The following is a 13,288-nucleotide window of genomic DNA, read 5'->3' as shown; positions in this document are numbered from 1 at the left end:
GAGACAAAGTACAAGCTCAAATCAAAACAATCAAATCTACATGTTTCATATACAACAGGTGTAGACTTACAGTGAAATACTTACTTATACAAGTTCTTTCCAAACAAAGCAGAGTTAAAGATAATTGAGTGGCTACGGATACTGAGTTTTTGTATCCCAATAGAGATAAATAGTAATGGCGTCTTTTTCTAGGCACTAATTCCGCCATGGTTCATTGGACAAAGCCTATGGGAAAATGAATGGCGTTTTTTGGATAAACGCCGAAAATAAGGTCTGTGGTAAACACAGGCTTAGGAGATCTTGAAGCATTTATGTCATTTTTAAAAAATCACTTAAAGGCTTCATAATTCATAGAGGTCATGTTAACTGACTGATATTATCTCATAGAACAAAATGCATAAGATCTCCTAAGCCTGTGTTAACCTCAGACCTTGTCTTCTGCTGTGCACACTCCGGTACCTACGTAGCTGCTGTGCACACTCCGGTACCTACGTAGCTGCTGTGCACACTCCGGTACCTACGTAGCTGCTGTGCACACTCCGGTACCTACGTAGCTGCTGTGCACACTCCGGTACCTACGTAGCTGCTGTGCACACTCCGGTACCTACGTAGCTGCTGTGCACACTCCGGTACCTACGTAGCTGCTGTGCTGACTGCTTCGCTGCTGGTCCCCCTCCTTGATCGCCTTTGTCTGGTCAATGGTGTAGCCTACAAACTTCATGTTGTACACAAAACTGTTCAAACTATTGCATTCCATGCATCAGTAAGCGTAAGCAGGATTTCATGTTCTTTTTCAGGGGGAAGTAGGCTACATCACATCAAATTGTATTGGTCACATACACATGGTTAGCGGATGTTAATGCGAGTGTAGCGAAATGCTTGTGCTTCTGGTCCCGACAGTGCAGTAATATCTAACAAGTGATCTATCTAACAATTCCCCAACAACTACCTAATACACACAAATCTAAAGGGGGAATGAGTATAGGTACATATAAATATATGGATGAGCAATGGCTGAGCGGCATAGGCAAGGTGCAATAGATGGTAAAAAATACAGTATGTACATATGATATGAGTAATATAAGATATGTAAACATTATTAAAGTGGCATTATTTAAAGTGGCATTGTTTAAAAGTGACTAGTGGTCCATTTATTAAAGTGCCCAGTGATTGGGTCTCCATGTAGGCAGCAGCCTCTCTGTTAGTGATTGCTGTTTAGCAGTATGATGGCCTTGAGACTGAAGAAAAGCTTGTCTCTCTGTCTCAGCTTTGATGCACCTGTACTGACCTCGCCTTCGGGATGGTAGCGGTGTGAACAGGCAGTGGCTCAGGTGGTTGTTGTCTTTGATGATCTTTTTTGCCTTCCTGTGACATCTGGTGCTATAGGTGTCATGGAGGGCAGGTAGTTTGCCCCAGGTGATGCGTTGTGCAGACCTCACCACCCTCTGGACAGCCTTGCAGTTGAGGGTGGAGCAGTTGCTGTACCAGGCTGTGATACAGCCCGACAGGATGCTCTCAAATATGGATCTGTAAAACTTTGTCAAGGTTTTTGGTGGCAAGCCACATTTCTTCAACCTCCTGAACCCGCACCCTAGTGGGGTCCCAGTTGAGGGTCAACGAGGTGGAGATGTTATTTCCTACCTTCACCACCTGGGGGCCTCCAGCTTGATGATGAGCTTGGAGGGTACTAGGGTGTTGAATGCTGAGCTGTAGACAATGAACAGCATTCTGGCATAGGTATTCCTCTTGTCCAGATGGGATAGGGCAGTGTGATGGCGATTGCGTCATCTGTAAACCTGTTAGGGCGGTATGCAAACTGAAGTGGGTCTAGGGTGGCCGGTAAGGTGGAGGTGATATGATCCTTGACTAGTCTCCCAAAGCACTTCATGATGACAGAAATGAGTGCTACTGGGCGGTAGTCATTTAGTTCAGTTATCTTTGCCTTCTTGGGTACAGGAACAATGGTGTCCATCTTGAAGCATGTGGGGACAGCAGACTGGGATAGGAAGTGATTGAATATGTACGTAAACATACCAGCCATCTGGTCTGCGCATGCTCTGAGGACGCGGCTAGGGATGCCATCTGGGCCAGCAGCCTTGTGAGGGTTAACATGTTTAAATGTTTTACTCACGTCGGCCACGGAGTAGGAGAGTGGGTAGTGGGGGGGGGCACAGTTCTTGTTAGACGGTGGCACTGTATTATCCTCAAAGAGGTGTTTAGTTTGTCTGGAAGCGTGACGTCGGTGTCCGTGACGTGGCTGGTTTTCTTCTTGTAGTCTGGGATTTTCTGTAGACCCTGCCATTATTTATATGTTTTACACAAAATACATTATCCACATATACAAACTTTGTTGTCAGTATTGCAAACATAAGCACGACACAAACATAAACCTTAACAAAGAGGTTTCCAGAGGGCCGGGTGTAGGCAGGGCAAGTCAAAATAACAAGTCAAAATAACATGGCTATATACAGGGAGTACCAGTACCAAGTCGAGGTGCAGGGGTACGTTGTAATTGAGGTAGCTATGTACATGTAGGTAGGGGCAAAGTGACTTGGCAACAGAATAATAGACAGTAGCAGCAGCGTACACTCAGTTGACAGTTTATTAGGTACATCACCCCGTTAACAAAAATGGAGTCACATGCACCGGTTCCACTATCTCAGAACTGGCTGGCCTCCTAGGCTTTTCATGGACGACAGTGTCTAGGGTTTACCGAGAATGGTGCAACAAACAAAAAACAGCTTGTTGATGAGAAGTCGAAGGAGAATGGCAAGATTGTGCAAGCTAACAGGAGGGTCGCAAATAATGGGGCAGTGGGGTGCAGAACGGCATCTCGGAACGCACAACTCGCCTGTCCTTGTCACAGATGGGCTATTGCCGCAGACAACCACATCGGGTTCCACTCCTATCAGTATCATGATACAAGGCGAGATCCACATGAAGACACAGGAGGCAGATGGTTGGAGTCTTACAATATTTATTAATCCAAAAGGGTGAGGCAAGAGAATGGTTGTGGACCAGCAAAAGGGTCAAAACCAGTTCGGAGTCCAAAAGGTACTGAAGGGCATGCAGAATCAAGGCCAGGGGACGCAGGATGATCAGGCAGGCGGAAAAGTAGTCCAGAGTCAGGCAGGGATCAAAAGCGGGAAGACTATCAAAAAGAGAATAGCAAAAGGAGAACGGGAAAAACACGCTAGTTGACTTGACTAACATACAAGACGAACTGGCACAGAGAGACAGGAAACACAGGGATAAATACACTGGGGAAAATAAGTGACACCTGGATGGGGTAGAGACAATCACAGGAACAGGTGAAACAGATCAGGGCGTGACAGTGCCGCCACCTGGCGTCCTACCTGGGCGCATAACTGGCTGACCAGGGTGTCGGTAGTGGAAATCGGCGATGAGGGCCGGGTCCAAGATGTCTTTGGCAGGGACCCAGCACCTCTCCTCCGGGCCATAACCCTCACAGTCAACCAGGTACTGGAAACGCCTGCCCTGCGGTCAAACCTTCAGGAGGCATCTCACCGTATACGCTGGCTGGCCACCTATAACCTGGGGGGAGGGATGGGCCTGGAGACAGTAGACAAAGGACAGTGAGACATAGGCTTAATCCTAGACACATGGAAGGTAGGGTGAATACGGAGGGTACAGAGTAACACAAGATGGACAGCAGTGGAACTCAGAACTCTGGAGATGGGAAAAGGACCAATGAACCGGGGAGACAGCTTGTGGGACTCTACCCGAAGGGGCAGATCCCGAGTGGAAAGCCATACCCTCTGCCCAATGCGGTAGCAGGGAGCTTGGGTCCGGCGACGGTCTGCTTGTCGACGATACCTGGAGTTGGTCTTGAGAATAGCCGCCCTGGCTCTTCTCCAGGTACGTCGACAGTGGCGGACAAACATCTGGGCCGAGGGTACGCTGACTTCCTGCTCTTGTTCAGGGAAGAGGGGAGGCTGATACCCCATGGAGCACTCAACTCTTCTCCAGTGGAGAGTACCTTGGCAGAACTGGGAAGAGTGTTCCGGGCATACTCCACCCAGACCAGTTGACGGCTCCAGGTAGTGGGGTTGGTTGAGACCAGGCACCTTAAGGTGGTCTCCAGGTCTTGGTTGGCTCGCTCCGACTGACCGTTAGTTTGGGAATGGAATCCGGGTGACAGGCTGGCCGACAGCCCAATAAGGGTGCAGAATGCCTTCCAGAACTGAGACGAGAACTGAGGACCCTGACCGGAGACCATGTCTACCGGGAGTCCATGGATCCGGAAGACATGCTGCACCATAAGCTGGGCCATCTCCTTGGCAGAAGGTAGTTTGGGGAGAGGGATGAAATGGGCAACCTTGGAGAACCCGAGGAAACGTTTCCATTTTTTGAGCACACACAGTGCATGCGGTGACAAAGGCAGAGACATCAGGGACCATTGTGGGCCACCAGAAACATTGTCGAATGAAGGCTAGTGTACGACGGGACCCTGGATGACAGGTCAGCCTGGAGGAATGAGCCCATTCCAGGATCCGGGACCAGACTGGGTTAGGGACAAACAGCCGGTTAGCCGGGCCCCCTTCAGGTCCAGGCTGGGAGCGTTGCGCCTTGTGAATTAGGTTTTCAATACCCCAAATCCACGGTGGCAGCAAGGCATGAGATAGGGAGAATGGTTTCGGAAGTAGAGGGTGTGGCAGAGGAACTGTATAGGCGGGAGAGAGCATCAGGCTTCACATTTTTAGACCCTTGACAGTACGAAAGGTTAAAGTGTAATCTGGTAAACAGGAGGGCCCACTGGGCCTGCCTTGAGTTGAGGCGCTTGGCTGAACGGAAATATTCCACATTTTTATGGTCAGTCCAGACCAGGAATGGCTGTTCTGCTCCTTCCAGCCAGTACCTCCACTCCTCCAACGACATTTTCACCGCCAGGAGTTCTCGGTTGCCAACATCGTAGTTCCTCTCAGCAGGACTGAGACGATGGGACAAGAAAGCACAGGGATCAAATCAAATGTATTTATAATTATAAAGCCCTTCTTACATCAGCTGATGGCACAAATTCCTGTACAGAAACCCAGCCTAAAACCCCAAACAGCAAGCAATGCAGGTGTAGAAGCACGGTGGCCAGGAAAAAGTCCCTAGAAAGGCCAGAACCTTGGAAGAAAGCTAGAGAGGAACCAGGCTATGAGGGGTGGCCGGTCCTCTTCTGGCTGTGCCAGGTGGAGATTATAACAGAACATGGCCAAGATGTTCAAATGTTCATAGATGACCAGCAGGGTCAAATAATAATAATCACAGTGGTTGTTGAGGGTGCAACAGGTCAGCACCTCAGGAGTAAATGTCAGTTGGCTTTTCATAGCCGATCATTCAGAGTATCTCTACCACTCCTGCTTTCTCTAGAGAGTTGAAAACAGCAGGTCTGGGACAGGTAGCACGTCCGGTGAACAGGTCAGGGTTCCATAGCCGCAAGCAGAACAGTTGAAACTGGAGCAGCAGCACGGCCAGGTGGACTGAGTACAGCAAAGAGTCATCAGGCCAGGAGGTCCTGAGGCATGGTCCTAGGGCTCAGGTCCTCTGAGAGAGAGAAAGAATGAAAGAGAAAAAGTGAGAAAGAGAGAGAGAATTAGAGGTAGCATACTTAAATTCACACAGGACACCGGATAAGACAGATGAAATACTCCAGATATAACAGGCTGACCCTAGTCCCCCGACACATAAACTACTGCAGCATAAATACTGGAGGCTGAGACAGGAGGGGTCGGGAGACACTGTGGCCCCATCCGACGTTACCCCCGGACAGGGCCAAACAGGCAGGATATAACCCCACCCACTTTGCCAAAGCACAGCCCCCACACCACTAGAGGGATATCTTCAACCACCACTTACCATCCTGAGACAAGGCCGAGTATAGCCCACAAAGATCTCCGCCACGGCACAACCCAAGGGGATGAAGCTTCTGGTCCCGGGCAGATCGCTGGGACAGTATGGCCCCCTCTCCAACATCTGAAGCATCCACTTCCACCACAAATTGACACAAGGGGTCCGGATGGATGTGGATGGGTGCTGTTGTGAACCGATGCTTCAGGTCGACAAAGGCTTTGTCGACAGCTGGAGACCATTTGAACGGTACCTTGGGGGAGGTGAGTGCCGAGAGGTGGGCCGCCAGGGTGCTGTAAAAGTTTGTACAACCAAGAACCAACAACCAAGAAACCGTTGCAGCTGCACCCTGGACGTTGGTTGAGGCCAATCCACCACTGCTTTCACCTTTCCAGAATCCATCTGAACATTGCCCTCAGCCATGATATATCCCAAAAAGGTGATAGAAGAGCGGTGGAACTCACACTTCTCTGCTTTCACGAACAGTTCTCTGGGAGGCGCTGAAGGACTTGTCTGACGTGGAGTACATGTTCTTGGGCAGATCGGGGAAAAAACTGGATGTTGTCCAGGTAGACTAACACAAACCAGTTTAGCATGTCCCGAAGCACATCATTGACCAAAGCCTGGAAGACAGTGGGGGTGTTTGTGAGTCCAGATGGCATGACCTGCTTCTCATATTGTCCACTGGCTGTGTTGAAGGCTGTCTTCCATTCATCCCCCTCGCGTATCCGAACCAGGTGGTAGGCATTCCAAAGGTCCAACTTGAAAAAACATGGTAGCCCCCTGGAGAGATTCAAATGCCAAGGAGAGGTAGGGGATAACGATTTTTGACAGTGATATCGTAAAGTCCTCGGTAGTCAATGCATGGGTGCAGGGTCTTGTCCTTCTCCGCAAAGAAAAACCCTGCGTCGGCAGGAGATGAAGATGGAGGGACGGCCAGAGACTCTTCTATATACTCCTCCACAGCAATGGTCTCTGGTCGGGACAGAGAGTTCAACCGACCCTAAGGTGGTGTAGTGCCAGGGAGAAGATCAATGGCACAATCATAAGGACTGTGCAGGGGCACGTTCCTTGCTAAACACTTCCAGGATGTCATGGTATTCCGTCGGGATAACAGTCTCGCTAACCTCCTGAGGAAGACGACTAGGGAAGGCTGTGCTGCTTGAAGGCAGTGGGAATGGCAAAATGGGCTCCAACCCAGGATGGAGCTTGTGGTCCAGTCAATCACAGGATTGTGCTTTTGGAGCCAGGAAAATCCAAAAACAACTGGAACATGGGGAGGTGCAATGAGGAGGAACTGTATTGTCTCACTGTGGTTACCAGAAACCCATAATTGAACGGGCACAGTACTATGGGTGACTTCCCCTATAGAGAGGCCGTCCAGTGCCCTAGCATCCATGGGCACAGAGATAGGCTGCATGGGACAACCAAGCTCCGAAGCTATCGTGCAATCCATAAGACATTCATCAGCCCCAGTGTCAAAGAGAACTCAGAACAAGAGCAAAAAGGGGTGTGCGGGTGATGGGTATTAGGGAACTCCCAGTCTGACTCACCATAGTACTGGTACCCACTAGAGACAAGGGTTTCCTAATAGGGCAGGTAGCAATAAAATGTCCTGCCCTCCACAGTACAGACAGCAGTTATTATTCATCCTCCATGAGCGCTCCCAAACTTATAGCCTAGTTCTTCCCAACTGCATAGGCTCTGGAGTATCCAACTCACCTGTCGTAGATTCACGAGAGAGCTCGGGTGACTTCAACTCCTCTCGGAGGAGCTGCCTTCGGAGACATCCGGTTTCCATAGTAGGTGAACATGCCATATCGAGTGCACGAGTATGCCCGAGACCAGACCTCTCATTCTTGCGTTCTCTTAGGCTTCCATCAATTTTAGTGGTTAAGGCGATAAGAGAGTTGAGGTCCACTGGCAGTTACCGAGCAGCTAGCTCATCCTTTACCTCCTCAGATAATCCGTGCAGAAAAGTATCAAAAAGAGACTCCGGATTCCCGGCACTCTCGGCGGCCAACATGCGAAAGTCCATCGCGTAGTCTGCCACACTACGGGAGTTTTGACATAAGTCAAGCAGTTTGCTGGCCGCCTTTCTTCCAGATACCGGAGACTCAAAAACGTTTCTCACCTCTGCCATGAATTCCTGCAAATGACCGCAAATGGCAGATTGTTGTTCCCAAACTGCTGTAAGCCCAGGAGAGCACCCTTTCCGACATTAGCGTAATTATACACGCTATCTTTGATCGGTATGAAGAAAATGAAGATGGCCGTAGCTCAAAAATAAGCGAGCACTGAGAAAGGAAATCCCGGCAGGTACCAGGATTCCCCGAATATCACTCTGGAGGAGGTAAGCGGGGTTCATGGGGAGTCAGGATAAGCTGTACAAACTCACCACAGATAGGAAAAAATTCCTGGGTGATTGAGGTTTTTCAGAGGTGGCAGACAGTCTCTGAGCTAACTCCCTGATTTGCTCCATAATAGCCTTTAACCCATGTTCATGGCATTCCGTCAAGGAACTGAGCCCTTCCAAAAGGACCTGTAGCAACTCCTGATGTCTCCCAATGGTGGCTCCCTGCAGGGAGACAGCGTGGTGGAGCTGGTCCAAGTCTGCTGGGTCTGTCATGGCCAGTTCGTACTATCAAGGCACAAGGCGAGACCCAGATGCAGACACAGGAGGCAGATGGTTGGTGTCTTACAATATTTATTAATTTAATAATCCAATCAGCTAAAAACAAGAAGAAGCGGCTCCAGTGGGCACGCAATTCTACCAGCTCTCACAGTCTCACATCAGAATTGGACATTCATGTTTCCCAAATGTAAAATTTAGAAGTTGTTCCAAACGTCAAATTTCGAAGTGTTTAAGGGTACGTTTAGGCATTAACTCTGAATTTGCAAGTTTAGGGTTAAGTTCAGGCATTAACTCCGAATGGTTACGGTAAGGGTTAAGGTTTGGGATAAGCTTAAAACAAAATTATCAAAAGCAACTTTCAATCGCTGGATTCAAACTTGCAACCTTGGAAATCAGAGGTAGGTGCCTACACCCATCTGCCATCCCCATCCACAATGCCCAGCAAAACCGAAACCTACTTGAAGGTGACAACCCTCACTGTTGCTCCTAGTGGCCAGTTTCCACGTTGTCTCCTGACGTCCTCAGATACGAATATACGTTGAATACTGACTTGTATCACAGGTGACCTGGCTGCGCAATTGAGGAGTAAAAAAAACATTGCCTGGTCCGACGAATTCCAGTTCCTGTTGCGTCATGCTGATGGCAGAGTCAGGATTTGGCGTAAGCAGCATGAGTCCATGGCCTCATCGTGCCTGGTGTCAACGGTACAGGCGGTCGGCTGTGGTATAATGGTATGGGGAATGTTTTCCTGGCACACGTTAGGTCACTTGATACCAATTGAGCAACGTTTCCATGCCCTGAAGAATTCAGGCTGGCTGGGACCGTCCGACCCGGTACTAGATGGATGTGCCTAATAAAGTGACCAATGAGTGTATGTGGTAAGTGTGAGTATGCATGTGTGCACATATGTGTGTATGTGTGTGTTGGGGTATCAGTGTAAGTATGTGTGAGTGTATGGGTAGAGTCCAGTATGTGTGCATAGAGTCAGTGCAAGAGAGTTAGTGCAAAAAATTAAGCTTTCTGTGCCCCTCTCCATCTCTCACAAATCCCTCTAAACAATGCTTACACCAATTTATTCCTTTCAAATCCATGATGGGAGTGTGAAAGTGCACACTTAAGAAGGAGGGCTGGAGTAGCCTAAACTTTCTCATCTTCTTTCAACCAATCAATTGATTCTTTGCTTTTTGTCTTCAGGTTCCCAATCTTGTGTTTTTGGCTGTTAGCCCCGAGGAGAAGGAGTCGTGGGTCAATGCCCTCAATACAGCCATCATCAAAGCCAAGAACCGCATTTTTGATGAGGTAGGTCAGTCACTCTTCTCCTCCCCTTCCCTGTCTCTATTTCGCTAGCTCTCACTTCTCCCCAGCTTTCTAGAGCTTTTCTTATTTTTCTCTCTCATTAGCGTGTCTCGCGTGCAACATTTATGAATGAAACCTCCAAATGCCTCCACAGCCAGCCCTAAAAATGTTTAACCTTGCAGTTACTAAGCACACTGTAAAATTGGTGAATTTGGACAAAATCACAGCCTACATCTATTAATACGGGAAACACGTAAATTCAATCTCCCCAGGCGTGGATGAGAGATCAAAGTGTTTATATCTCGCTGACTCATCCATCTCCATCGGGAACAGAGTCCTTGTTAATGCTCCGTCCCTGCCGACGCCCACATGTTTTCCCAGTGCCTCGCGATCAAACAGTGGCTCACTCCCCATCACACACTATGGGGTGAAAATCCATCTTCCGTAGCTAGAGTTCGTCAAGAAGTGAGAATGAACTCTGCATCATGTCTGCCGCCCTGATAGTAAGAATCCTCTGTCAACGCCCTACAATGTACTCTACTCTAATGTACATCATGTTCTGTACATTACATTCCCATAACTCTCCCTCCACAAATATACATTTCTGTTTTGCTGACTGTCAAAAAATGACTCGGTCTCTTTCTGATTGTCTCCTTAGGTTACAATTGAAGAGGACAGTGTCCTGGTGCACCCTACACGGGATCGTGCCAAGATTCCCCATGCACGGCGCTTGCCCACCCGGGGACATCTCTTGGCTGTGGTGGGTGTTGCTACCTTGGCTAACATTGACAATTCAGTTCCAAGTCAATATTATATTTTTGGAAGGCAAACAAGGAATTATACTGTTTGTATTGTAAGGATTATCCTGGTCTGTTCCGTTGAATGCTAAACTCTCTTGTGCCCCCCCCTAGGCATCCACCTCATCAGACGGAATGTTGACCCTTGACCTTGTCCACGAGGAAGATGACTCCACCCCAGAAGATGAGGAAGAAGGCTTCTGGGAAAATAACTTCAGGGTTGACCTAGACAAATGGACCACATGTCGTCAGCGTTCTGGCACAGACGTCTCCAAACTCTGTGTCACCACAAAGGACCTAAAGGTACCCAAGACGGGCAGCCTGCCTTGCGGGAACGAGCTCTCCTGGGACCGGGTGCACCATCTTGAGGCTCAATCCCGTTCCCCTCCACCAGGGAAGAGGTTCAGTGCCCAAGGTAGGAGCCGCTGCGCCTCCATGGATGAGGTCCTTTCCTTGCGGCCAGTCAGGGGTGTCCTTCACCCTCACCCCATAGGTGAACCTGTCCAGCCTGTCGGACCACTGCAGAGTCTTATTGCCCAGAAAATGCAGAGGGCTCAGGAGCTGCTGGAAGAAATGCGATTGGAGGAACTGCAACGTGCAAAAGGCTTAGACTCGCCCTATCTAAAGGGCATTGACTCACCCCGTTTGTACCATTTAAGAGGCTCTGAGTCTCCTCACTCCAGGGCCTCAGGTTCACCTCGCAGTAAGAGTAGTGACTCCCCTCGTTTGAGGGTGAAAGACTCGCCTCGTTTGAAGGGGAAAGACTCACCTCGTACGAAGGGCAAGAAGTCCCGCTCAAAAGGTACAGACTCACCTCATTCAAAGAGGGCTGACTCTCCTAATTTGAGGGGTAACAACTCTCCCCGTCTCAGGGTTACTGACTTGCCCTGTATGAAGGGTTCGGATTCTTCCAGTTTCAAGGAAACAGACTCGCCAAGTCTGAAGGGTTCTGACTCCCCACGTCTCAAGAACATTGGTTCACCCTTCTCAAAAAGTTTTGACTCATCAAGTCTGAAGGGTTCTGACTCGCCTCGCATCAAGGATACTATTCTGAGGGGTAAGGACTCGCCAAATATAATTGGTAAGAACTCCCCAAGTATGAAGAGTATCGGCTCACCTTCCCTGAAAGGTGCTGGCTCGCCCCGTCTGAAAGGTAATGAATCACTCCATAGTAAGAGTGCACACTCACTTCTCAGTGACTGTGATTTGGAGAGTAGACGGGCGGAGGCGGAGCGACTTCTGCAGGAGGCCGTCTTCTCCTGGCGTCAGGCTAAGGAGGTGCTGGATGAGGTGAAGGAGCTGCAGACGCAGTCACTAAACCGCCGCTCTGAAAAGAAGACAATAGACAGTCCCCCAACACCGCCACCGGACTATAGGCTGGAGGACGCATGCCTCTGTCGCCAGCACAGCTGAAAAGCACGCTGGGTTGTCTCCAAACAAAGAGAAAATAAAAGAGCACTAGGGACATGGAGAAAATACATTTTTGTCACATTTTGTTGTCATAACATGCCAGTGTTGAAGTACAAAGCTTTTAGGCTGCATTGCTCCCTTTGCACTTTCCTATCTTGATCCTTGCATTCAGAAAGTATACAGACCCCTTCACTTTTTCCACATTTTGTTACGTTACAGCCTTATTCTAAAATAATGAGAATTGTTCAAATGTATTATTTACATAAGTATTTCGACCTTTTGCTATGAGACTCGAAATTGAGCTCAGGTGCATCCTGTTTCTGTTGATCATCCTTGTTTCTACAACTTGATTGGTGTCCACCTGTGGTCAATTCAATTGATTGGACATGATTTGGAAAGGCACACACCTGTCTATATGAGGTCCCACAGTTGACAGTGCATGTCAGAGCAAAAACCAAGCCATGCGGTCAAGGAGCAGGATTGTGTCGAGGCACAGATCTGGGGAAGGGTACCAAAAAATTTCTGCAGGATTGAAGGTCCCAAAGAACACAGTGGCCTCCATCATTCTTAAATAGAAGTTTGGAACCACCAAGACTCTTCCTAGAGCTGTCCGCCCGGCCAAACGGAGCAATCAAAGGAGAAGGGCCTTGGTCAGGGAGGTGACCAAGAACCCACTGGTCACTTTGACAGAGCTCCAGTTCCTCGGTGGAGATGGGAGAACCTTCCAGAAGAATAACCATCTCTGTAGCACTCCACCAATCAGGCCTTAATGGTAGTGTCCAGACGGAAGCCATTCATCAGTAAAAGGCACATGACAGCACGCTTGGAGTTTGCCAACAGGCACCTAAAGGACTCTCAGACCGTGAGAAACAAGATTCTCTGGTCTGATGAAACCAAGATTGAACACTTTGGCCCCAATGCCAAGCGTCACATCAGGCACTGCTCATCACCTGGCCAACACCATCCATACCGTGAAGTATGGTGGTGGCAGCATCATGCTGGGGGATTTTTAGCGGCAGGGATTGGGAGACTAGTCAGGATCGAGGGAAAGATGTATGGAGCTAAGTACAGAGAGATCCTTGATGAAAACCTGCTCCAGAGTGCTCAGGAACTCAGACTGGGGCGAAGGTTCACCTTCCAACAGGACAATGACCCTAAGCACACAGCCAAGACAATGCAGGAGTGGCTTCAGGACAAGACTCTGAATGTCCTAGAGTGGCCCGGCCAGAGCCCGGACTTGAACCCGATCTAACAAATATCTGGAGAGACCTGAAAATAGCTGTACTGCAATGCT

At 48.9% G+C, this 13,288-nt stretch overlaps 1 protein-coding gene across 1 annotated transcript in view; it reads left to right on the top strand.

Moving 5' to 3' along the window:
• Positions 1 to 12,281, top strand: part of LOC124042802 (pleckstrin homology domain-containing family O member 1-A-like) — a 21,945-nt gene extending 9,664 nt beyond the window's left edge. Inside the window, exons 4-6 of the mRNA XM_046360918.1 lie at positions 9,686 to 9,790; positions 10,446 to 10,547; positions 10,699 to 12,281. Coding sequence (XP_046216874.1) covers positions 9,686 to 9,790; positions 10,446 to 10,547; positions 10,699 to 11,997 — 1,506 coding nt within the window. The 3' untranslated portion in view covers positions 11,998 to 12,281. The remainder of the gene's footprint in view (positions 1 to 9,685; positions 9,791 to 10,445; positions 10,548 to 10,698) is intronic.
• The last annotated feature ends 1,007 nt before the right edge of the window (positions 12,282 to 13,288 follow it).

This window comes from Oncorhynchus gorbuscha, linkage group LG09 (assembly GCF_021184085.1).
Source record: "Oncorhynchus gorbuscha isolate QuinsamMale2020 ecotype Even-year linkage group LG09, OgorEven_v1.0, whole genome shotgun sequence".
NCBI lineage: Eukaryota > Metazoa > Chordata > Actinopteri > Salmoniformes > Salmonidae > Oncorhynchus > Oncorhynchus gorbuscha.
The sequence above is the reverse complement of the archived record's forward strand: the minus strand, read 5'-3'. Positions and strand labels throughout refer to the sequence as shown.